The sequence below is a fragment of the Amphiprion ocellaris genome, chromosome 15 (genome assembly GCF_022539595.1).
Source record: "Amphiprion ocellaris isolate individual 3 ecotype Okinawa chromosome 15, ASM2253959v1, whole genome shotgun sequence".
NCBI lineage: Eukaryota > Metazoa > Chordata > Actinopteri > Pomacentridae > Amphiprion > Amphiprion ocellaris.
The window spans coordinates 17,817,166-17,843,496 of NC_072780.1; the positions used below are offsets into that span (position 1 = coordinate 17,817,166).

The 26,331-nt window shown below is 40.5% G+C and overlaps 1 protein-coding gene across 5 annotated transcripts; it reads right to left on the reverse strand.

Moving 5' to 3' along the window:
• Positions 1 to 7,275: 7,275 nt before the first annotated feature.
• On the reverse strand, positions 7,276 to 26,193 carry zgc:91944 (uncharacterized protein LOC436941 homolog). Of its 5 annotated transcripts, none has more exons than XM_035945253.2 (12): positions 25,946 to 26,193; positions 23,905 to 24,016; positions 23,405 to 23,455; positions 22,280 to 22,706; positions 21,858 to 21,943; positions 18,593 to 18,703; positions 17,122 to 17,346; positions 16,079 to 16,235; positions 14,528 to 14,610; positions 12,037 to 12,132; positions 11,789 to 11,907; positions 7,276 to 9,227 (listed from the first exon to the last, which is right to left on the reverse strand). In XM_035945253.2, exons 2-12 carry the CDS (start codon positions 23,984 to 23,986, stop codon positions 9,084 to 9,086), a joined length of 1,581 nt encoding a protein of 526 aa, XP_035801146.2. In that variant the 5' UTR covers positions 23,987 to 24,016; positions 25,946 to 26,193; the 3' UTR covers positions 7,276 to 9,083. The 5 variants fall into 5 exon arrangements, with proteins under 5 accessions (XP_035801146.2, XP_035801147.2, XP_035801152.1 ...); XM_035945254.2 differs by having other exon boundaries at positions 23,905 to 24,256; XM_035945259.2 differs by lacking the exon at positions 17,122 to 17,346.
• Between the last annotated feature and the right edge of the window lie 138 nt (positions 26,194 to 26,331).

Genomic DNA, 26,331 nt, shown 5'->3' on the forward strand with positions numbered 1-26,331 from the left:
GTTGGGGGAGAAAAAGCACGGTGAGATTGCAACAAGTCCTTTGTGGAAATTCTTATCTGACTGGAGGAAGGGGGACCGAGGCCCTGACAGATTCAGGGCACGGCATGTCAGTGTGTTTCTAAGTGTGTGTTTTCCTTTTATTTGTCCTGTGAAATAGGACATGGTGGAAAAAGGTTCCTACTCATCTACTCCTGTGTCATTCCTTCAAGGGCAAATAACCTGCTTGGCTATAGCCTTATTTAAACACACGGTGTACGCACACATGCTGTAAGTACAATCCGAGCACTGGAGCAGCTGAAATCTTCTCCTACTTTCACACAAATGTTCCAGTCTGAAGGTAACCTTTCCCTTCGTCCCTTTATCTTCATCTGTGTAACACCCTCTTCCCACTTCGTTTCTCACCTCCTTTCTCTCGCCGCACAAAAGGACACCTCGCTAAAAGGTGAGCCTCGCCATGAGATGAAACGTAATCAGACAAGAGGGGGCATTTAATAGATGGCCAAAGGGAAGAAATAAACACTTTAGCTCCGCTTTTTCAAACGGTCCGACGCGACAGCCAGCTCGACAGAAAATGCCCGTAATCAACACATAACTGTAACTGTCCGTGCTACAAAGTAATAACCACTGACAAATTGAATTGCATACTTTTCATGCCACTTGTGTCATCAAGTGTTTTGTGAGGCAACTAAAATAGCTGGGGAAATCGTTTACCAAGGCAGCGGATGGCCTGTGCAGTCAGCAGAAAAGGTGGCAGGTCATGAATTCTGTTTTCCACGGGGGAAAAAGAGGATGAAAAACACTTCTGAGGGAATGAATGATAGAAGAGCCACGCTGGCCTCAAAGCCTGACGCTGCCAAAACACACCGTTGTATGCAGAGGTGTGTGTGTTTGTGTGTGTGTGTGACAGGGATTCACAGCTCTGTCTATGTGTGTGTACCTGAAAGGGCCTGAGTTAGAGCTTGTGAGTACGTAGCGCACTGTATAGATTTGAATGCAGTCTTGTGTGTGTGTGTGTGTGTGTGTGTGTGTGTGTCTGTTCACGCACAACTATAGCACTGAACCACAGTAATTAAGTTCTCTGCTGGTCTTTGACTTTGACTGCCTGGCCTTCCAGGGAGCTGGACAGAGTAACGTCCTCAAGTCATCAAAAAAAAAAAGAATGAAATATATTCAAAAGTCGTGCTGTAAAGCAAGGCATGTGAGCAAAATCAATCATCTCATTTAATGCTAGAGTTAGATGAGAAGACTGATTCCACTCTCATGTGTGATCATGTGATATTCACGGCTTGTAGAATGGAAGATAATGTTGGGAAAGGTTCCCATGTTTACACTTTTTAGAGCTCATTTCCATTCTATTTGGCTCCCGCTTTTCACTTTTTAGTTCAATTCCAGCTGTCCTAATCAAAGAAACAAGACAAACAAAATAAAACCGAGATAAACATACAGTGTCTATATAAAGTATTTGCATTTATATATTTATATTCAGAAATTACTAAGTAACATTACTTTGTAGAAATCTCTTTTCACTTTGACATGAAAAAGTCTTTTTTTTTGTAAATTTTTGTCAAAAAGTGAAACTTTCAAGCAGAGTTGTATACTTTTTATAAGTGCAGTTCTTTAAAAGATGCCAGCCTTCCTAGCAATAAAATATATGTGGTCATTTCATCCAGCTGAGATGTGCCTCTGCTACCTTCATATTGCAGCAGGTTCTGGTCATTTTAAATAGTAGAAAATGCCAGACTTTCGTATCTCTTTGGATGTTCTAATGAACAAAATGCCAAAGCTAATTAACATGCAGTAAGACTTCACAGATGAGAAGTTATCTTACATTATTTTGCTGTTCCAAACTACTACTAGTAGTAGTAATCCTTCTCTAAAGCTAACATGAGGGGGAAAGGTGGTAGCTGATACTCGGCTAAGATAACAGTCAGGTGAGGATAAAAGGTCAAGAAAATACTTTGTAATATGAAGGTCATATTTTTAAATTAGACAACAGCTAAAGTCTACATTACATATAGACTGTTTGGCTTGCATCTATATGGTAGAAGTGTTAAAGTATCTTTGCAGTTAAGGGCAGTGAGGTAAAAACCTCAATATGGAGTTACTTTTCTATCTGTATTCAACAGTGTGGCCTTTTAATCTCACGGCATTATTTGTGGGAAGTGTTTGCGTTGCTGAGTGCAAGTAACACTTGAAAGCCAAGCATATTCTCGTTAATGTATTCCACATTAAAATATGCCTTTTTATTAAAATAAAAATACTTACTTGAGGTAATTCTTGGGTGATTCATGCTGGCAGTGGTCTGTGGAACCAAAACAGTAACAAGTAAGGGACACTGTAAAACCCTAATTGATCCTTTCTTCCTCTAGCAAACATGACAGGAAGCCCATGTGCTAAGGTGCTACTATTATATGTAGCTATTAAAGGAGAAAACACAGACTCTGGTTGATGTATTTAAGTACATACACTACCATTCAAAAGTTTTCCATGAAAACTCACACTTTTATTCATGTGCTAACATAACTGCACAATGGCTTTCTAATCATCATTTAGCCTTTCAACACCATTAGCTAACACAATGTAGCATTAGAACACAGGAGTGATGGTTGCTGGAAATGTTCCTCTGTACCCCTATGGAGATATTCCATTAAAAATCAGCCATTTTCCAGCTAGAATAGTCATTTACCACATTAACAATGTCCGGACTGTATTTCTCATTAATTAAATGTTACATTTATTGAAAAAAAATGCTTTTCTTTCAAAGATAAGGGCATTTCTAAGTGAGCCCAAACTTTTGAATGGTAGTGTATAACAAACAGAAGCAGCCTGAGTGTTAGGACATGTATTCAAAGTGCAGCACAGGACTGTATAGCAGCAGTATATATGATGCCAGCGGCTTTGAACAAAGCAGATCTGTACCTGAGCAGGGCCTGTTTAAGAGAGGACAGGGTTGGAGGGAAAACATTATAAAATCTGATTGTAACATGAAGAGAATGCTCTTTAACTCAAGCACCATGCTCTTGATTAAATAAAGTAACTCCATAAATCAGTGGCCACTCTATGGAAGTGTAATTGCAAGTAACTGTAATAATGTTGAGTGGTAGTTGCTTTACAGCACAGTTGGGCTTGTGAAGGTTAAAAACACTGGTTGTTCAATATAACACAGTATCTATCACATTTAATTGTATTACCTTTAACAATGGGCTCTAGCTGACAGGAAACATCAGTGTTTGCTGACTTTTTCAAGTACTTTCACAATTCATGGCATCAAGTCAGATATATTAAACCTAGTATTATCAGCAGTTGCAAGCAGGTAGCTGGAGGCTTGAACTGCCTGCTAAAACATGACTAAAAGCACATTTAAAGTTCAGTACATTACACAGTATATCTCAGCTGTTAAATCCATAAACAACCAGAAATGTGAAAATGAAGAACTTACACCATGTAACTGTTTCATGACAAACAGCTCACACTTCTATGTCTCCCAGCACATAACCTCTTAACCTCCAAACTGCTTTTAACATTTTTCTATTTCTGCATGGACATAAAACATGTTAAGAAGTTTTGGGGAGGGATTATGCGATTAGGCTACACATCAGTGATTATAATCAGTATTTAAAATATCCCATCTTTTATTTCTATGTAAATAGAAAGCTATAAAAAACATGAGCCATAAATCATCATTAAAAAAACAAAAACAAATATGAGTTAAATCACCATTGACAGAAGTGGCAACGTGAGAGTAGTAACTTGCTTTGATATATCCATGTGGTCTTTGATTAAAAAACATTAGCAACAATTTTAATTGAAAATGATTCAGGATGTTCAAAGAAAAAAAATGTGTGGTATTAAGATTAGATTTTTCTTTTTTTGTAATCGTTACATTACAAATTACAAACATTTCAATGAACTTTGTATTTGGTAACATTTTAAAGTAATGTGACCCAACCCTGGTTAGTAGATTTGTTTTTTTCACAGAACTATACTAGCTGTATCCACCTGCTCTTTGTCTGAGCCAATCATCTCCAAGCTCCATGTCTATGTGCACAGAAATGAGCACTGATATTTTTATCTCACTGCTCTAAAAATCACAAATAAGACTGTTTCAAAAACTGTCAGATTATTCTATTTTTTAAAAAAGCCACTCCTGGAGAGTATGTTATATAGTACTGTAGTTTTATTTCAGCTTTTGAGGTGAAATGCTTCATACAGACACCTAATGTCAGTTCAGACTTCTATAGCTGCAACTCAGGGTAATCATCAATTATACTGAACTTGGGTGTATTTGATCAGGTCACCCTGGCATGCTGCACTGACAGAAATGCAAACAAAAGGTTTGGAGATTTCAGTGCAAATTTGACAAAACGATTTTAATTAATTTCTATGATACATGATTAAAATACCTTCTCGAATAAGAGCTTTTCATATTGGCTGTAATTACCTCCTTGTCAAGCTCTGTTTAAAGCGCTATTGTGAGTCGAGCAGCAGCTCTACACCTTTTTGGCGCACCAATACTCCAAATCAGATCAGAAGAGCGTGATAAAAGTAAAGCAACTGGATCTATCAATCCTAAAAAAAGATGGTGTTTTTTTCTCTCTCTCTGCATAACTTAACCAAACAAATGCACATTCAAATGTAGTTGGTCTGTAGGAAAGTGAGTCTGCTTCAGGCTGTTAAATGTCCCAGATGGTTTGCGGCTTTCTTGCAACACGACTGTTCTCGAAATACCAGACACCAAGAAAAACAAAGGGAGTGGTGCTAATTTGACTTGCAAAGATGTCACTGTGATTTCTGACACTTGCTGATACTCATCATATTGTCTTGTTCTGTGAAGCAGTTTGAGCAGGTGTGAACATGTGTGAAAAAGTCTCTGTAAAAACTACTTCTCTCTGCTTCTGAGATCATTTGTGAACATAACAAATCATGAAGTTTTTTTTCAAATACCTTGCATTTAAAATTAGGTGCAGCACTTTATTATGATCATTGTACAGTTGGAAGAGTTTCAGCTGATTCTGGTGTTAAATAATCAACATTAGACAATGTCTCCCTCATGTGGTTGAAGGACGGAATAACAGGTCATCCATGAACTTTGCATCCATCAGGACACAACCTGTTAAGGTCGTTTCAACCTGGAAGCATGCATAAACACAAGCATGTGGACTACTCCGCATACACGTGCAAACACACACTGATGCACTCATTGAATTTATGGGCTAAAACATCTGAAGTAGCTCCAGCTGTCAGCCTCAAGGCCGAACTTCGCACACATTCCAGCATTCTGAGGGACTTTTATCATGTTGCCATAACATTACATCAGCCAGTATGTCCGAGAGCAGTGGAGCACGACTGTTTTCTAAATGTCAAATTCGTATAACATGCTAAATTTGGCCTCTTTGCCCAGTGATCAACCAGTGGAAGAGTTAGAAAAAGTTACATAGTGTACATTGCTGTAATGTAAAAGTTATTAGAATGTCATGTGATGAGCATGTTTGTCTCAGACTGCTCCTTTTTGAACACGTCATTACCTCAATCAGCTGACACAATATCATTTATATTAATCCTATGTAACACTGCAGTCTGCAATTTACAGTGTAATCTCATTGCATGAATCAGGCACCGATTAATACTCACTGGTTCCTGCAACTGCCTTTATATATTTGCTGTATTTAAAGCTGCCTCTTTCATTAGCTCAGCATCTTTTTACCATTCAGTCTGGACCACTGGTCAGCATATCACAGCAACAATTTGTATACATATTTGCCTCAGTTCCAATTTAAAAAACAGCTGAGCTCATGGGCTCCGTAATGATTTTCCACTTTTTTTTCCCAAGCTGCATTAACTTTTATTCCTGCTTAAACCACATTTATTCTATGTGTAGATGAGTGACAATGTTGCCATCTTGTGGTGAGAGGTGAGTTACTCCCGCTGTGTAAAAACGCAGAAATGTAGCTGCAGTTTGGTCACATTTCTGCAATGTTAGGTGTCTTTGACGTTGAAAACATAGACATTTGGGAAGGGGAACACGTGGTGCCTTGCTAATAGTGTGAATGAGTAACGAGTAGTGAATTAAGTATAAGGAATTCCACACTTAAAAATCTGAACGAGTGTGGTAGGAAGCCAAAGGTGACCCTGCACAGTCAATAATGCAGTGTGAAAGGCCAGAAAGAATTGGAGGATCACCAACAAGACCTTCCTGATGGATCGGAGCAGTTCAAACACTGAAAAGGACTGGGTTTCTGCAAGACAGACGCACAAAAGCTTGTCTAGCCTTTGTAAAAGTTCTTCTGAATAAAGAAGGAAGCTTCGATCATCAGTTCTGTGGACAGAAAAACCTGGACTTGAGGAGTGGTCGGCCTTCCAACAAGACAATGATCTGAAATATACAGCAAAATGGTCAAGCTGTGTTTAACAGACAATAATATGAGCAGTTTGGAGTCCTGACATGAACCCCTTTGAGTATCTGTGGAGGGAACTGAAAACCAGAGTGATGGAAGGGAAGCGTTCCGACCTCAAAGACCAGGAGATCATCAAAAGAGGAGTGGAACAGAATCCCACTAGAGACATGAAGAAAACTCGTACGCAATTATAGGAACCGTTTGATGGCTGTGGAGGTATATAATGGTTTTACCACTGAGTACTGAAAAACGGAAAGAATCATTTTGGACATGGCAAAATTAAGAATAAAAGAAAAACAAACATGGAAACAGTTAAGATGTATCAGCATTTCTAACATAACATCTTACCTACATTTATCACTTGTCATTTTATGCCCAGATTGTGTTCAAACTAAAATTCCCTACATTTCCAATGCTCTTTGTAAGCCAATACTTTCATGCCAGATAGTTTCAACTAATATTTGTACAATAGGAAGTTTTAATGGGATATTAGCATTCACATATTAGCAGTGAATACTTCAAAAGTACAGAATAGCTCACCTTGATGTTCAGCTACCTTTCAGTTATCAGCCAACATCATCTTCAGTGACCCTGAGCTTCTGCTGAGGTAGATACTATCTCTCAGTTCTGGCACTTCTCCTGACACCTGCACTGAATACATTAGAGAACATTTTAACATTCAGTCTAGCATTGAATTAAACAGGAATAATTATTATTGATAATTTATTGCTTGAAAAAAATCGGTCATGCTTGGTGTCTGCTGACAAGGTGAGACTCTAACCTGTTTCAGTAATGAAACTGACAATGAATGATGAATTTTAACACTTTCTATCCCCAAGACCAAACCTTAAGACAGTCAAAATAAACAGACATATCCCACTGATTGTGTACAATTTTATTTTTGTTACTGTTTTCCCTTGTCAGATAAAAGCAGATAGAGGAGCATAATAATCAGAAACTGCGTGCAGCTTTGGGGGTTCCTGTCCAAAGCCGGACGAGACAACTGTCTGAGGTGAGTATATGTTAACAACACAGGGCAAACCCCACCGTCATAAATGCTACATAACACTGTCCATGTCATAAACAGTCACAATGACGGCTGCTGTCAGTGTTTTACGACAGTTAGCCTAACACATTCATCTTCTGAGGTAAGCTAGAGTTGGCTAGTGTTGTACTGAGCAAATAAACATCTATTACGTACTGAATATCTATAGTGTTGTGACTGTCACAATCTGTTCCTGTAAGCACAGTTTGCTCTGTAGCTCTTCTCTACCTTGGCATAGCTTTGGCATTAGGAGGTAACATGGTAACGCCCTGTTAGGGGTCATTTGAGAACAAGCGTCTTTGTTCATTATATGAACATTTAGGAGGTAACTCCCGAGGCCTTGGGCCCGTCGATATAAGGGACTACGTAATGCAACGTTTAAGTCAGCTATTCATATTTCAAGTTTGACAAATAACAGTTTCTATATACTGCTAATGTAATTTGAAGGAAAGCACCCATAGACGTGTATATTTTCTGCGTTATGGGTTATGTACATGTTGAGGCCCAAATGCAGGTACAGTCTCGAAAGTTCCCCTCTTTCAATTATAGTGAGATCCACTTTGAAGTGCAGTTTCGCAGTCTTACAAACTGACATGAGCTTAAGCTTCAGCTTATCCCAACAGGAGAGAAGGTGCTCGTAGCATTTAACCTAACACATAATGATTTTTGATCACATTTGTTTTAGCGTTCTTTCAAACGATAAAAAAAAAAAAAGAAAAATATCTGAGTAGACTTTATGAAACTAGTCTAGCTTCACTGGCTGAGGTTTGAGACACTTTGAAATGACGGTAGACTACAAAAATGACCAAACAGCAGCATTCAGTATAACAAAGAAGACAGATGACAAAGAGACTATGATATTTGTCCTAGGCTTGTTTGGCTAATATAAAAAGGTATAAATAACACGTTCTGTTTTGGTTAAACACAGTTAAGATGAAGAAAATGAAGCATGTGTTAAGACACAAAAAGAAACCTGGTGCAATTCTTCACTGTCATTATCCATGATTTTTGGGATTACCTGAGATTCCAGTTGACCCTCAGGGCTTTGCGGATTTGATGGCGACAGCACTCGCTGATTGAGCGATTGATTTAATCAATCGACTGATTGAGGTTAGAGTCTTATGAACCAGATGGGGTCAGAGACATTCAAGCAAGCAGAGGGCATTTGTTTCACCACAAGCTAGATCCTTGATGCCACACTTTATCCCCGCACCCAAACGCACCTGACCTGCAGGCTCAGCACATTCATGTCCACTAAACAGCCACCCTTTGAAAAAGCTAAACGAAGGCATGGAGCAAAGAAAGCAGAAAAGGCTTAGCTTAAAATGGGCGAGGTATCCTTTACATAATTCTCCCTCTAAGGAATTTAGGCTTTTTAATACCATCTTGGAATGCACTATATATTGATACATATTTATATATACTGTATATTGCCGTTAATATAAGCAGGATTACTGTTGATAAATACAGTGGCCTCCTTACCACCTGAGGCACCTCAGCAAGCTTCAGCACCCTCCTTCTTTTGATTTCTGGGTGTCATAGGCCTGAAAGGCCCTACATGGGTGGAGTGAGAGAAACTTCTTGTTTTCCTGTTTCATCTGATTAAAATTCAAATATGATGATCCAGACTCTCTTGACTTCAGTCACTCTTCATCCACAGTCTCCCTTTTTGAATCCTCGTCTTTTTGTTCCAGGACCTGAGGACTGGGGCTAGGCAGGGCCGCCACCTCTGTAGCAGCCAAAGAGGAGGGATCTTGTTCAACAATTCTCTGGGAAGATGCGTCTTCCTGTGAAAAAGTAAAACAGTATAGTTTTCTATTAGACACATCCTGTTGGTATAAAGGGGGCCTTTTGCCAATATAGCAGCTTGGATGGTTTCAGTCCTCACAGAGCTCCTATCAGTCTAAAGGTCCCCACTAGCAGTTGTTGCCTCGGTCAGCTTGTTAGGGTCAGTGAAGCGGCTGTCGAAGCTTCACTGACTGTATCCATGTCCTGCTGCCTGCTGTGACCAGCTAACAGCTGGCTCCAGTTTCTGCTGCTGCACCAGTGACTTCCAGCAATTTGTAAAGTGTAGTAAACTCTGGCTGTTACACCATGTCTACATGGGCAGCGTAGCAATTCAGCAAAGCAGCAGCAGCCCAGTCTGTGTTTAGACATGAAGTGATCAGAAACAGTTCAGAACTGTAGGTTTTCTGTGTTTTGGGAGTGTTGAGTGCCCAATACACAATCACTGTATCTATAGCATAAAAATAAAGCTCTACTCGCACCATTTGTCAGTAAAAAAAGGTCGTAATTCTACCGGTGTAGACAGGTGGTTTGATTAAACTAGAACCTTACTCATTTCAACAGATGTGCCTGATGTGGATGACTGATAAACATGACACGTTTTCTGTGCAGACACAACGTTACTACCTACCTATGACTTGACTAAATCACATCATCTACACTGAAGCCTGTGACATTACTGGCAGACAATTTGAAGCAAAACGTGAACTGATCATCAACAAAAACATGACTACTTCTAAGTGTGGTTACAGCTAATAGACCCACTTAAAGGTTATCAACACAGATGCCTCACTGGAATGCCTAATTCAGAGATTCAATTGGGATTTTCTGCACATATCCACTGCTTTGTGACCTGTATTTACGTGTGTCACTGACGGAAATACATAAACAACCTTAAAATCAATACAGACAGGTTTATTCACATTCACCGTGTGTGTGTGTGTGTGTGTGTGTGTGTGTGCGTGTGTGCTAAATTTCCCGAGAGCTTTTGACACCTAAAGGGCTCTAGAGGCTCCTGTAGCACTAAATTACTTATGCTGTTTTTATTGAACGTACGTATAACAACTATCAACACTAATGCATCACTACATTATGCTACTTGCTTAACTTTACTGACCTCAGCTCCTCCATCGTCACCATCACCCTTTCTGTTTATATTGAAACAGTATTTCAGACTTTTTGGAAAATTATAATACAATTTAACTCACGAGATAAGTGTACGCAAAAAAAGTAATTAACATTTTATTTTTCAAAAATGGATTGAGCACTGATTTTATGTGAACACAGTAACTATAAGTGTTTCATTCCTATGCTGATCACGTGGGATGCAAAGCTCAAAAAGGTGCAATGTTTGCACAAGGGCTTGTAGTATTCCCAGGAATTTGGTCCAACCTGAGTAAGTTAATGTAAAATGAGCTGGTATTAAATGTTAACATGTAGCCTGAAAGAATGAACTTGTAGCGATTTAGCTGGTCTTGGAACAATCATTTTGCTGTGGTCATTTGCTTGTTTAATTCCCTCAACAGTTTCTAGGAGTTTTTTACTGTTGCACCTCAAAAACGGCTTTTTCCATAATTTAGGAAAAAAAGATAAAACTAAATTTCTTTATTTGTTTAGAAAAAAAAAAAAAGAAAAACCTGTAATCAACATGTAGAGCATTTTTCTAACAGATGGAAACATCAACCCAGATGTGACCAAACAAAAAACTGTCTCTACATACTGTAACTATTTTTCTACCTACATTTTTAATTGTAGGCACAGCGTGCAGGTCAGCCCAGGTCAACCAAAAGGTCCTTGAATTTGTGCCATGTGACTGTGCACTGTTAAGTGCTTTTGTTTTTGTTATACAGAATGAGATTACTGCCAAAAAAAATCTAATTTGTAAATGAGACGTGTAGAAATAAAATGATTTGATTAAATATTTAGTTTTTTGGCTTTGGTTTCTTTGTTTACCCGATGAAACCAAAGTCAAACATGAATTGATCAAAGACTCTCGAAAAGACTCTGATCAATGGTGTATCTTTGCAGATTATTCTTAAAAAACAGCATGCCTTTCAAACCCACTGGCAGGTTTTTGGTTAAGAGGGTTAACTCTTCCATTAGAAGTAGGTAGGTCCATCTTGACACTGTATGCTGCTTCTATGAACTGTACTGGCCAGCTGATGCACTATGTTGGGCTGCTACTGTGTGTGCATGTATGTGTTTCTGTGTGTGCGCAGTTTAAAAAGTGCAAGTTGTGTTGTTACACTTTGTCTTCAGTATTAATGATCCATCTACTCAAACCCACAAAGTAGAAAGCAATCATTATAAATCCCTCTATGACAAGTGAAAACGTCTATCATTTGAAGAGCATCAGTCCAACTACCAGAGCAACAACACGTTTGTTCAAATATTTCAAACAGTTGAGTTTTTTTCAAACCATCTAAAGCCATCTACAGCTGTAACTCTGTGTGCTATAGACTGTTTGAATAAACAGTTATTACAGCAGCATTAGTTAAGTCCTACAGGTCTCACTACCAGTTCTCTGTTTTAGCTTCTTTTACAGCAGACGCTGTTGACTTACTTGCTCTGAGAATCGATGATTCACCTGATCTGCAAACTCTTGCATCTCTCCCTCTTCACCGTTTGAGTGGCAGCTTGGACTTGGCACCTCAATTCCATGGCTTTCCAGAATGGCAGCTTCTGGTTGTGTCAGAGAGGAAAGCAGAGTTTGAGTAAATACAAATGTGCATGTAAATTGTTGACTGTCAGGAGAGAGAGAAAAAAACCCCCAAAAGCCTCTTCTACTTTAGCAAGTTAACAGGACCACACCTATATTCGCTCTTCTCTTCATCTCCTTTCGACGATTAGCGAACCAGTTGTACACCTTCAGCGCCGTCACACGCTCAAACTCTGACAGTTTACAACCTGGAAGATGAAAAAAATAAAACAGACAACCATGATGCCCAAAATACAGTTAAGTACTGCAGTAGATTCAGGAATTTGCAGTACTCTTTAGACATACTTTCAGCCTCTAGGTCTCTCTGGAGTCCAAGGAATAAAACTTGATTAGAGGAGTCATTTTGAAAAATAAAACAAAAAACGATTTGAGCTTGTTATTTACAAGAAGCAGCTGCTAATGTGATTGAAAAAAAGAACCCAACAGGACTTTCCATTAAGACTTGTTTTCTATGAAGCTGGAAAGGGTTCCCATGTAATCACAAATTGATTGACTTTTTATCAGTCCACAATGACCCATATAGACAGAACTGTCCATACATGGAGACGATCTACTGTCAGGCAGTAGGACTAAACGATTAATTGATTTCAAATCAAAATCATGATCTGAAGCAAAGCAGTTAGCAAAAGGCTGCTATTCAGACATGTATTATGCAGTGCATTTGATGCAGGTTTTCAACTGTCATGTCAATAGTTTTACAAATTTATGCCATCATCATCATGTTTCATGTGCCAAAAATCCATCACGTTTTACATCTATTACACAATGCATACTGAACTGAAGCTTGATTTTGCAAAAAATATTTCAAATCAAATCACAATGTCATTTAGTAAAATGGCAGTTACATATTTTCTAAAAACCATTTGCCCTATTCTCTCCCTAAAAGTGGGCACCCGGCTAAGATAATTTGCTGCTGATGATTTACTGCTCAGTGTAATACAACAGAAGCCCAGAGTAACAACTGAAGGCTTGCAGGAATCATTGGATCTGGTGAACTTTTCTTTTCCTGAATCATATGCAAATCACGGTGGAAGGTTGCATGCAGCATGTGTCAATGCAGGATACCACAGAGGAAACTTCTGTACTCCAAAAACCCCTTATTGCACACCTGATGTTTGCCAAAGAGCACCCTGACACTTCACAATGGTACTGGGAAAATGTTTGGTGAACTAATCAAACAGAGGCTGAATTATTTGGGGAGAACTAATACGTTGTAAAAAGGGAATGCCAGAGTTTATAAATGTATCTTACAGAACAATATCTGGTGGTTGTTCTGGTGAAATTCAACAGAAACTGGGTTACACAACAGGACAAAGACCATAAACATGGAAGTAAATCTACTACAGAACCATTCCATATTTTGAGGTGACCCAGTCACAGTCTAGACCTTAATCCAGCAGAGAAGCATTCGCATGTCAGTGAGGGGCCGTCTGGCATATTTCTTGAGGGTCCACACAGCTCCCACTGTGGACGTCCACGTGTGGATAAAAATGTGTGTCTACATGGACTGTACACATTTGAAGTACACTGACTGTCCTTGAGCTTAGACAGATGTTTGCTTTCAGGTGAGGCTTTGCGAAGAGAGTCGCTGTTATCCACAACTTTAAAATTCATCATTGCTTGGTGTTATAATTCTAAAATTAAAGAGTGATAATTGTAGTAGTCGCGGGTGGACTGCTTTGATTTGTAGCTGCTTTTCGTCAACAGCGTCCAAACACAGCGGGAAGTTCCAAATTCTCCCAATTCTGTGCTATGTCCTCCCACTGCACTTGGGACAGAAAGGCAACAAACTCTGGTTGCCGGCTTGGCACCGCTCAAGAACAGTCACTGACGGTTTGAGAGCTCAGTCTGGAACTAGCACCTATGGCGGATCCTGCAGTTAAAAAAATGCAATGTCACAGCTGACCTTTCAGAAACATCCACAGGAACAATGTGTTTTTGTTTTTTTACATGTCAGTGCAGCAGACTGTGCCCTAAAATTGTAGTATGAATTAAGCAGTGTCTGTGTCCAAGTTTAAAGTCCTAATCATTCTGACTACATGGCTGAGCTCACTTCTGTGAGAATGCCCAATATTCCTCCTGAAAGTTCTGCACGTCTGATTTACAGCTGAAAGAAATGCTTGTTTGAGGTGAATCCAAGTGTTCATTTGCTTTTCCAAGCAGAATGTTTAATCGGTGTGTTCAGCAAGAACACTAATGATTACAGTTTTTTGTTTGTTAGCTTAATCACATTGTGTTTGTCTATACTTGTGACTTAGATGAAATTATTCTTTTTTTTATTTCACTAAAAAGCAGAAAACAAGCTCATCCTAAGGATTCCCATACTTGTGCAGTGGAGAATGATATGAAGCCAGGTAAAGCAGAATGTTTTTTAACCTGAGAAGCTGTAAATAATAGACTTAGCATTATCACCTCATAGATAACTGAAAAAAATGTCTTTTTTTAACTAGATCAATTATATTGTATAGTAGAATGACATTCCAATTTAAAGAGTGCTTTTTCTGAGCTATTCTGAACAGCTGCCCTCAGACTTTTCTGACAGGAACCAGCTTTTGATGTCGTGAAAAAGACGCTTCCCGATACCTGGTTTCTGGATGACGGAGTTACAGGCGTTGGCAATCTCCTCTCGCTTTGCCTCATCTGGATACTGGTTCTCCATGAAGAAACTGTAAGAGATAACGCACACATTGCTGAAAACGGTTAAATCATATTGTATCACGGGCTCCACATTTATTAGGAGATAGCACCAGTCAGAGCAGAGCTAGTTACACCTTAATTTTACACCTCATCAACTTCTAGTCTTTGTATTGAACCGCAGAAGAATAAGGGCAATATTTACATAGAGAAGAGCATCAGGGTCCTCGCTGGTAAAGAACAGATTAATGGATGCATTAAGTGGATTAATTTCTGCAATTCAAGCTTTGAATACTCAAATCTCTTCTTAGGCCTTTAAGTATGAACATTCTCTGCAAAAAGCTGAAATGTATTAATCTAGGTGAAGATCAAAGTAACCATTTCCCCCCTCTCTTCTCTGTAAATTTGCTTCACTCGTGTCTTGCTTTTTTCCCTCAGTCCCTCCACGGCTGAAAAAGAATCATTATCTCACATTACAAAACACGCAGGGATCAATTTCCTCCAGCCCTCTTATCCTCTCACCCTCCGAGTTGCCCTATCCTGTCTCTCTCTAACACACAAACACACACACACAAACACATACACACTCCACATCATCTTCACCTCTACTGTATCGTCCTTGGGTCTAAACTAGCTCATACGGATCAGCACTGCAGTGGAATTGCGTAATCCCGGGACGCTGCTGGTGAGTGTTGTCTGTGTGGTCTTATTACTGTGAGTGCCCAGACTGCTCCCTATACTTAAAGCAACCATGTAATAGAGAAATCAATTGCACACAGTGGGTAGGACTGTACTCGTCATTTCTCAGCATCCTTCTGGGTTACTGAGAACACTGTCTGGTACAAATATGTTACAGAGAAGCAGCATTACAATACACCTAATGACAAAAAAATGACATCATAAACTCGACTGGTTCTGCTCTGCAACAAAAGCAGGAAGTCAGCAGTTAGGCAGTAAAGGGCATTAATGCTAGCAAGGTTATTAAAATTGAAAAATCACCTCAAGCAATGCAGTATTCATGCTCCAACTATTCAAATACTGACATGTTAAAACTCACCTGGAGCCATCAGGCACTTTAAAGTTTTCAGCAGACCTTGACTGACCTTCATGAGTTCTTTTCATAGCTCAGTGCCAAACTAACTTTTTTGTAGTCTCGTGGTTTTGGAAGAGGGACAAACAGGTAGATGAAAAGACTGGGGTGACTTGACGGGGGCCAAACTGTTACCCAGCAACAGTAAGGCTTGTAGGGTCAGCAGTGGTGACAGTGACACAGAGATGTGGTACCAACTCACAGCTTCTACGACTTACAGTATTTGCTGCTGACATCTTGGCGCCTGACACCACAGGACACCTTTCGAGGTCTGTGAAGTCCACATCTTGATAGACTAGCTGTTTCGGTGGTCAGAATATCTCGTCTGTTTTCTCACATGAACATAATGTAGCATGTACAGTGTGTCTCCTTTCTTTTTTTAAAACAAGTCTGATTTACAACTTGCTCACCTCTCCATAATTGATTGGCACTCCTTCCTCCAGGTGAACCTGCTTCCTCTACGCAGCCTCAGAGGACCGCCCACTATCCCTGCTCGATCACCAGCCATGATCCCTGTCCTCCAGTCAGGTTCCTCCTTCACCAAAGAACGCATTGACAAGGTGGCACCTGAAGGAGAGAGAACAAGCAACAATTTACCTGTTACGAAGTTACGCAAAGACAGTGCTTCCTGTCGCATCGGCTGAACGGAAGGTGAATGTGAACTTGGAAGATCAACACAAACGGCTAAACTGTAACATGTCAGAAAAAACATTAACAACAGTCTAATTAAGAGAATGCAAAGAGCTAAAACTGACTGCTGTAAGTAACTTTTTCAAAGTTTTTATGGGTTTCATCACATTCTGTTTAAAACACTGTTTAATATCACACACAATGCAATTCAACCCGATTCACAGTCACACCATCCAAAACATGATGGAAAAACAGTAGATATGATAGAACACAGAATGATTTATTATTATATCATGATGTTTCAGTACTTCCTTGCAGTACATCAAAAAAAACCCGAACACTATAATTCATTGACTAAATGTGAGTTGGATGTCAGATTGCTGAATGGATTAATCAATAGAAAGTTACAAATCCTTTTATGTTTTGACTGAAACTGACACTAAATCACTGTAACTCCATGAGCTTCTTGGCTACTGTAGCAAACGGCGGTGACAGTGTTCCCTACAGGCTTGATGATGCTGACTGAAGCCACCCCAGCTTTTAGTTTACAAATGTGCACACTCCCACACTTTAACCAAGACATGTTTGAACGGACACATAGCTGCATTGACGGCCTGCTCATACAATGGCAAAGCCAAGAGGATTTCCACAGAACGGAGCTGCTTCATTTTAGCATCAGGGCCACAATCCTCTAGTTTAGCTCTGCCATTTGAGATGGCCGAAATGCATCCCAAGCTGACAGTGCTGGCGCAGGATGATTGTCATGCAGGCCAGCGGATGCGTTTCCTGTGGCAAGCCGCTGAGGCCGGGGCAGGGAGGTTACCTGGCTGGGCCTGGGCAGCTGCAGCTGCAGCAGTGTACCACGGCAGCAAGTGCATCAGCAGCTCTCTCTGCCTGCTCCACGATGGGTTGGGGTTGAGGTTGGTGTTGGGGTTGGGGAGGATGTTGGGGAGGCTGCCACTTGCCCCAGCTACCGTCCCGTCTCTGTCCCCTCCCCTGGCCCTGGGCATGGGGCTCACGCTGTGCTGGCTTTCACTCCATCTCAGCCCTTCAGTCGGGACAAAACCAATAGTCAGGCAGGCCACAGCCATGGATTAGCTAAAAGACACCAGTTGTGGCAATAACTGGAGGCTGATAGTTTACATTTATGTCTGTGTCTCTGGATTAAATGACACACTCCTGTAGACCTGCCTTGGTAAATTGACAACAAATGTATGCTTTGTAAATTATTTCAGTGTATTTCCAATTGCAAGTCAATTTGACAACACTGCTTCTTTTGAGCTTAATAATGGGCAGGTCAATAGGAGTCTATGCAAGAAGCAAAGCACTGAGGCCACTTCAGGTTGGAAACATTGCAGAAAAGTGATTATTGTTAGTATCACTGTTAATAGCCTGTTTGTTAGCCATGTAGGAATGAAAACCAGCACCAGAGTACCTCCAGCATCAGGGCTGAGAACTACACAGGAGCTAAAGCAAAGGCTGGGTGGGTCGGTGGGAGAAAAATAAAGGATTAAGATGAAGGGAGACAGCAGGGACAGCAGATGGTCCAGGAGCAGCTTTGTTTATTTCATTGACTAATGATGTAAAAATGTGACTTTCTAACAAGATTTACAGAGAATGCATGCTGTTTGACACAAATCTATAAAAGCTGTGAGCATCTTGAGCAGCCACTTATTTTTTATGTTGTAGCTGTTTTGAATACATGCTGAACTTTTTAAGTAGCTCTATCCCTGAATCCTAGGACATGGAGAGGTCAGCACCAACCTAAGCTGTTACTTTAGCCTGAACAGACAAACCGCACTCACCCACTAAAGTTTCATTTCCAAACCAGAAGCCTTAATATTATTGATTAGAATCTCCTGTGACGGGGCTACCTTTATCATTTGTCTTTCCTCTGAAATTATAGATTTGTCTTGTGTCCTTCCTTGACCTCGCAGCCCTGTAGGACCAGGTTGGAGTTAGGAATTAGAGGTGTGTACGTTTACCATGCAGGAGGATGGGGGTAAAGAGGAGGATGGACGGCGAAGGGTTAGCAAGCAGCGGTTCACATTCACCAAACACAAGACATATTATCCCATTTTTAATACAAGCCCCACATTATCTAATCTATAATCTATCATCATTAACCTGACATTCAACTTCAAGGCGCTAATCTGCACTCTGTCATAATTATTGTTTCCATCTATTAGCACTCTAAGGATCTATATCTCACTCCTTTTGCTGCGTAAAAGTCGAATCTTGCACTGGATCTGACTCATAAAGCTCATCCTAACCATGACAGCCCTGCATCTCACCTGGGTTATTCCTCTCCAGCAGGTACCAGCGGTAGAAAGCTCTGCGTTTGGAGTCGCTCATCTCCAGGCCTTGCTGCAGCAACCACTGGGAGATGTAGCTCTGGCTGATGCCTGCGTGCACGAGGTGAGACATGTTATTTTAACACATTGAAGACACTGATTTATCTCGTGGTGCACCGGCAGCATCGGTACTGTTCAGATCGGCTGCGTTCCAGCTCTGGAAAACTTCTGTTAAGCTAATGAAGCCATCCCAACATCAATAGTTTAATTAAGAGCATGTGACTTAGCGCAATACAATTTCATGGGAGGGGTGGAAAAAAGTTTACTGATGTGAACTTGCTGCTGAGTGTTAAGTGCAGCACAAGCCCTTCTGCTTTAATGCAATACAAATAGAAACATAAATATTTTTAGGGCAAATCCTTTAAGAGGCTTTACTTGAAAAACATGTCTGGCCTAGGAGTTAATTTTCTACCTGAAGACCCTTATATTTTATTTATGAAATAAAAGGGTTGTTCTACCATTTTAGTATGTGTTGTATGATGTGACAAATACAATGTCAGTGACTGCAACTACAATTACATATCTGTTATTTTATCTGTCAGCCTTGGTCTCTAAATCGGCTTAATAAATTTTGTCTGAAGGTTGAACTGACTCCCCCTCCACCCCTACTTAATGTCCATTTTCCTCTAACCAACCCTGAACACAGATAAACACAGCCAAACATTAAAAACTCTCAAAAAAACTACGTTTATGAAATAAGTTAAAAATAACAATAGTAGAACAATTTCTTATTCACAAGCATAAAAACCACGTACAATCACAGAATGCAGCTGTAATACAAAAAAATTTAAATCGCATCCAATATTCATGCCCTATGATGGACTGGCAACTTGTCCTGGGCATATTCTGCATCTCATCCAATGTCAGCTGGGAGAGCCTCCAGGCCCCGTGACCCTCTACAGGAAAGAGAGTTCAGGTAATGGATGGACAGTGCTCATGCCAGGCATTGCTCAGCTACAGCATCTTATACTAATGCATTTTAGATATAAATATATACAGGCATGCATGCACAAAGATACATGTAGATGCTTGTGTATACTGTAAATATCTTTGAATAATGGTATCTATGACACAGTCATAACAAGAAAAGCACTCAGAGAGCACAGTGCTCCACCAAGGCTGCTCAGTCGGATCATTTCCAACAGTTGAAATCTTGAAAAAAATTGTGGCAGAAATCACGGCACCATAGAATGTGGCCATTTAATATAGATGTACTCACAAACAAAATGATCTTGTGTTGAGCACAGGTGTGTGTTATACATGTGTATGTTATGTGCGGATACCAAATCCCGTGACCTAAAAATGTAGCGGGCAGCGGGAATTGATGGGACTCAGAAACATCCCCACAATTTTATCAATTGTTCCTTGCATCATTTCTGATGGATAAGTCATGATAAGTGTAGGTAAGTCCACAGCGGTCGATTTGTAGCACAATTGCAATCATGTGATCCTCAGCAGGCAGCTGATGTAGTGTTCACTTGTTGTCATAGTTACAGTGACGCCTTGCCGCTATCTTGCAATGATACAGAAATCTGTAACAAATCTGTGAATCCAGACTATAAACCGCATCACCCTCAAAATCTAATCACTTGGTCCTTGTGACATTTCTGACCTTGCCTGAAAATTTCATCCAAATCCATTAGGTCGTTTTTGAGTAATGTTGTAGAAAGACCGACAAACAGACAGACAAACTACGCCAATCATCGCATAACTCCGCCGTTCCTTGGCGGAGTAATAAGCAGACCCTGTGTAGCATATTCTGACTCAAGAAAAACACTTGTAACGCAAAACCATGCCCCCTAGAATAATGAATTATGTTTCATTGGATTCCAGTCCTACCAGTAAAGCTGGAACTGCCTATTTTTATTGTCGAATAATCCAAAAAAGGTGAAAACTGTCAGTTTTTTCCCAAAAACCCAAGATGCCATCCTGAAATGTCGTGTTTGGTCCACAACACACAGGTTACTGTCACAGAGCAGGAAAAGAATAATAAAATCATTGATAATTTATGCAATTCTTGTCAATTAATCGAGTCACTAATAGTTAGATTCAACTGTTTTGTGATAGAGTAGAGTATCAAACAGTGCTGTACCAGAAGTGTTGCATAATTAGTCAAAGCTAATACATGTGTGCCACCTGCATTCAGCACACTTGCATTCATCACTGAAGAGCGGTGGTTGTATTCGTTGTTATTTATGATCAACTGATTAATCTTTTAATCTATGTGAAAAATTTAACTACAGTTTTCGTAAGTGCATAGATTTAAGTGAAGTACTTTATTATAAAAAAAGAGAGCAGAGAAAATCTGCAATTTTTCCACACTGAGAAGTTGGACCATATTTGCATTTGCAAATATTTGTAACAGTGAGCTAGAGTGGAGGTATGAAAAATATTTGCATACAAAACGCGTTTTTTATCTTCAATCGTTATATTATTCACATCTAGTATGCCTTTCTTTTGCACATTTTTTTTCATTCCATAATTTAATAATTATGATTGCAAGACGAAAGTGACGCTGTACACCATCAGTCTGTTGTCTGTAAAGAATAAGCGCGAACAAACTAACCATCCAATTAATGCACACACTGCAACATTTTACTAAACGTTCTACCAATCTAGGCCAGGTTCAGAAACCAACTCCAGTGCAGCTTTGTAGATAATGACTGGATTCCCTGACCGAGTGCTGCAACAAACAGTATTCTTTACTTCCTGGTGACATTTTTCTTACCCCTCAAACAGCAGAACACTTAAGATACATCTTCTGTTTCTACAAAAAAAAACATGACACTCAGCCAGTGTTGGTGCTCGGTAATATACAACTTCATTTCATTTTTTTAGATTTGTTTTTTTTTATACTTGGTGCAGACAGCTGTAACAAATGAACTTGCATTTAATCCTCCACACATTTCTCTGCATTTTTGTGTTCAGACAGAGACAGAGTCCTTCATCATGACAAATTAGCTTCGCAGCCGGTTATGTTTCATATTGAATGTCTTGGCATTAAGCAGTTGGCCATTTTGTCTTCTTGAATCAAGAATTAGCTTTGTATCATGTTTGAATCAAGGCTCCGAAATCTAATTAAGTCCAACAGCGAGATTCCCCAGAATTCTCAACCCATTCCCATCAGATCTGTTTATAACTACCCATTAGTAATGAATTAATTAATAAATGACTTTATAACAGCTTCGCAGAGAAAACAGAGTACCTGTAACTTGGCCTACGATGGCCTGAGAGATCCTGCGATTGTTGAGGAAAGTTTTGATCTCTTCTTTCACCAGGTTGCTGTCTCTCCTGTAAAAGCACAAAAAAACCCCACTATGACATAAGAACCATTACTCGGTGGTTAAAACACGAGCCTTTGCTCCGACTAACCTTATTCACTGATGCTTCTCTTTTTTCAGCCATCCCTCAACACCTGACCTGAATTAACTCCACTAAAATTCTGGAGAATAAGCCTGCACCTCTGGGGACAGTAGCTGTCATTATCTGATGTTATAATAGTCCCTCTTTGTCTCTACTATTCTTTTGGTCTTTTTTTTTCCCCAACTCATCTTCAGCCTGCGCTTATTTATCTCTCTGGCTCTCTGATAACACTCAGCAGCACCATCCTCCCTCTCCCCTTCTCACCTCATGTACTCCTCCACCTTCTCCTCCAGGTCCCACTCCTCCTCCCCCATCATGTCGTAGCTGAACGACCGCTGAACGGCCACGCTGGGAGGATAGAGGGGCGGAGGTGAGGCCTCGTAGCTGTTGCTGGGGGACAGCGCAGCGCCGTCCAGGCCAGAGGTCTGCGTGGTGGCGGAGGCCAGGGAGAGCGAGGAGGAGGAGGATGAAGACGAAGACGGGGCTGGAGCGGCCGCGGTGGGGGTGTTGGTGGACGGGGCGGTGTGAGAGTCACAGTGGGTCGGGCGGCGTTCCGGGTCGAGCCTCTCCAGAGACTCCAAAGCGTGGATGATCTGAGGTTTGGTCATGCCGGATAGACGCAGGCGCTGCAGGAGGTCGATCTGTTCGATGGTGTAGCGTGGCTCCACCTCGCAGCACTCCATCCTGGCATCTGCATACACAATGTGGGGGGAGTGGGTGGGTGTACGTTTTATCAAGGTGAATTTGAGACTGGCGATCTGAATGAAACACAAGCCCAAATTTGTAAGTGAAGAGGAACCAACCGTCACCCTATTAATACGCCAAAGAGCTGCACGGCTGGGTTGGTTTCCCACCAGATAAACAGCACCCCAACACTTCACAAAGTCTTACCAAGATATACACTGCTATATTTATCTCTACTCAGCACCAGCCTTAAATTTAGATAATATGTTGCAGACTGTTTCAGAACCTGCAGACAAACTGATAAATGATGAAAGGATTATTAATAGATGAAAACAGAAATAGAAAAAGACGCGCAGCTAAACACTAACTTACTTTGTAGGAGTTCATTTATATTTGGTACAACACTTTAGATGCAAATCTGATTCGGTTATGTTGGAAATGTTGACATCAAAGAACTAAATAAACAAAACATTGGTTTATAAAATTGTACTTAGGGGAAAAAAAGGAGAGACTGCATTCTCCTCTGAAGAACCCCTGGGTCACACAAAATTTTGGCAACCTTTCAAACACTTGGCACAGACACTTGGGGCTAACCTTGCTCTATTTGTCCAGGGTGGAATTAAAGTAAGATCACCATGGCATACATAACCTAACATCAGGTCCCCTCGGCCGAGTCACATACATCCATCCTTTTACTTTACACACCTGCCTGTCCTGCAAGGTTGCAGGGAGTCAGATCTGAACCTCCACCAAAAACTACACAGAGAGAAGATTGCATTAAAGTCAGTGAGGAAATCTAGCAAACTGACATGACCTTGCACCCTTGAAAGGTGGACTCTTGGGACAATAGAACTTCTTGTTTCTTTACAAATATTGAGAACCCACTTTTCAACTTGGCATAAGTACGTTCATTTTGCAAATATTGTTACATAACTCCAACAAAATACAAAGAGGTGAGCTACAATTTAAAAAGTTGATGTTTGATGGGGTGCATGCCGGATTTAGCGGGGAGACACAACAATTTCTCAAATACAAATGTACTTTATGGATAAACTGGAGAAAGTTAACTTGCTGGATGTTTGAAGTGAATTCTGTTTAACATGCAGTGTGTTTACAGGGCGGACAACAGTTATCTAAGTCACACTGGCTTTCTGGGATTTTTCTGCGCCAAACTACAAGACTTAAACAGTTCGTCTGAATCTTACCTGCCGGAGGGGGGGACACGGACAGGCGCCCCGGGAGCGGCTCGGTGCGTGGGGTCGCGGCGGGGACACACCACTGTCGCATGGCTCAGAGGAGTTCAGCTCGGCCGGACCTCTACGGAGTCAGACAGGAGACTTGCTGCAGTGTGTTGCGGTTAAACCGCCGCGATTAGCATGCTGGCAAACCTACAGCAGCAGATCACTCGCTAGCAGGCTGTGCTGGCTAAGCTAGCACCGTCAACTGTGGCTGGTTCCCCTGAGCTCCAGACTCCATCGACTGCTGTCTGGGATTACTGAGCACGAGCAATGCAGGCGGCCTTCAAAATAATAGAATCTGTAGCATGCTTAGGATGCACTGTTTGGAAGCACAAAAATAATCATCATCACTATTTGCATTAGATTGTATTTCAAAAGAAGCAGACAGAATGGTTCTTATGATAGAACTTTGATTAAAACCAGGCATTTGCAAATAATTGATTTACAAATGTTGGACGTAAAATCAATTAAAATGCCTTTCACTTATACTAAGTGGATTAGCAGATGGAGCAACCACATCGCCTCTAATTAAAAGAGTAAACTGGGTTATACTTTACTGCATATAATATATGTATCTGCATCTATTTGTATAGCTACAGCTACTATGTTTCACTTTACGGTTTGTTTTTCCCAATTGATTTGTTACTACTCTGTAAATTATCAGGGATAAAAAAAAATTTGAAATCTCATTGAGTCCACAAAGCTTAAAACTCTTCAGTTTCAATTTTATGCCCAGTTAGCACTCCAGTGTCCAACTATACTAAATATACACTGATAAAATGCAGCAAACTGCCACCTTTTAAAAACTGGAAAGATAAAATATGTGGCATAGGTAAACTACATTTAAATATTTATATTCTAATGTAATTGTTGCCAGTAAGATGTACAAACAACATTTTAAGAGTCAGATTACACTACACTTTGTGTTTAATTCATGTCAGCACAGGATGCAAGCATTTGTTTCACTTGTTTAGCGTTTAATCTGACTCACCTGATGTAGGCTGCTGAGCACTGGCTGTACATTTTGCGCAGCTTTCTCCTGTCCTTCCACTATCTGCATGTTATCATTTTCAAAATCCCCTTCACTGAAGGAAACAGGAGCAACCTCATGGGTAACTACCCTCCACACTGATCATGTGGATTGTGGATTAAGGCAACCCTACTAGTTTCTTCTTCAATGAGAAACCAATTTTATTGCCAGCTCTCCCAACCACCATGCAAGTATTTCACCAAAAACTATTTTACAGAAACATTATCTCTACATCCTTGATTGGTGCATACAACACACACTTGCATAACTACAAACAAACATGGGTGTTTTCCCAAAAGATTGGGAAAACACCCGTGCAGGTTCTGTTCTGCAGTGTAGTCTGACTATAAGGGAATAATTGTGTAATAATCTGTCAGTTATTTTATCAATCAATTGATTTGTTGCTGAAACCCAAATTTTGATGCACAAAACCCCAAATGACATCCTCAAACATCATTTTTTCTCCACAATTCAAAGGTGTTTAGTTTACTGTCATAAATGAGGAGATAAACCAGCTGAAACCTGACAATTTAGACATTTATCTTAAACAACTACTTAAACCAATTGATCACCAAAATAATTGGAGGTTAAGTCCAGAGCTGAGAAACTAATCGATTAGCCGATCACTTACTGAAGCTCTATTTAACGCCACTACTTAAAATAAGGCACATGTATTATGCTTTTATTTTGAAGGACACAGGGAAGGCTATTATCGAGTGCGGCTAACCTGACAGTACAATCTGTCCTGTCTCGGCCAACAACTTACCTAAAACTTGCACCTTTAACGTTACACTGACAGCATTTCAAACGAGCTGCTATTTATGAAGCCTCTGTGTTTCTACGTGGCTGCAAGCAAACATTTGCTGTGTTCGGTCGAGGGGCTGGGACGCGGTCAGCTGCTAACGAGTTAGCTCGCTAGCTGGCTAAGTTAGCTGGCAGCTAGCAGCGGATTGTCCCACCGCGGAGCCCCTCTCTTACCTCCCGTCGCTGTAGAGAGACAGCCGCAGCCGGCTGGACGGACAGCACGGATAGTTAAAACTGTGGAGAAAGTGTCGGTCCACCCCACCCCGCTGTGGAAAGTAACTCCTGGGTCCGGGGCTGGCGGGTAACTACCGAGCAGAGGGTGGCCGATGCGGGGTCATATTGTCTTTCAGCTATGCAGTGGGGAAATAGAGTATGCAAATGTGTGGAGTCTGTCTCAATTTGTGACCCCTCACCCGACACTACCGTAAAGGCAGCACGAATTATCATTATGATTCCGGTTGTACTGTACCCACTAAAAATATTAAATGTTAATTCAAACACAAATGAATGACTACACGGCACTAAAGGCAAAATATTTGGCAAATTATCCAGAAATGTAA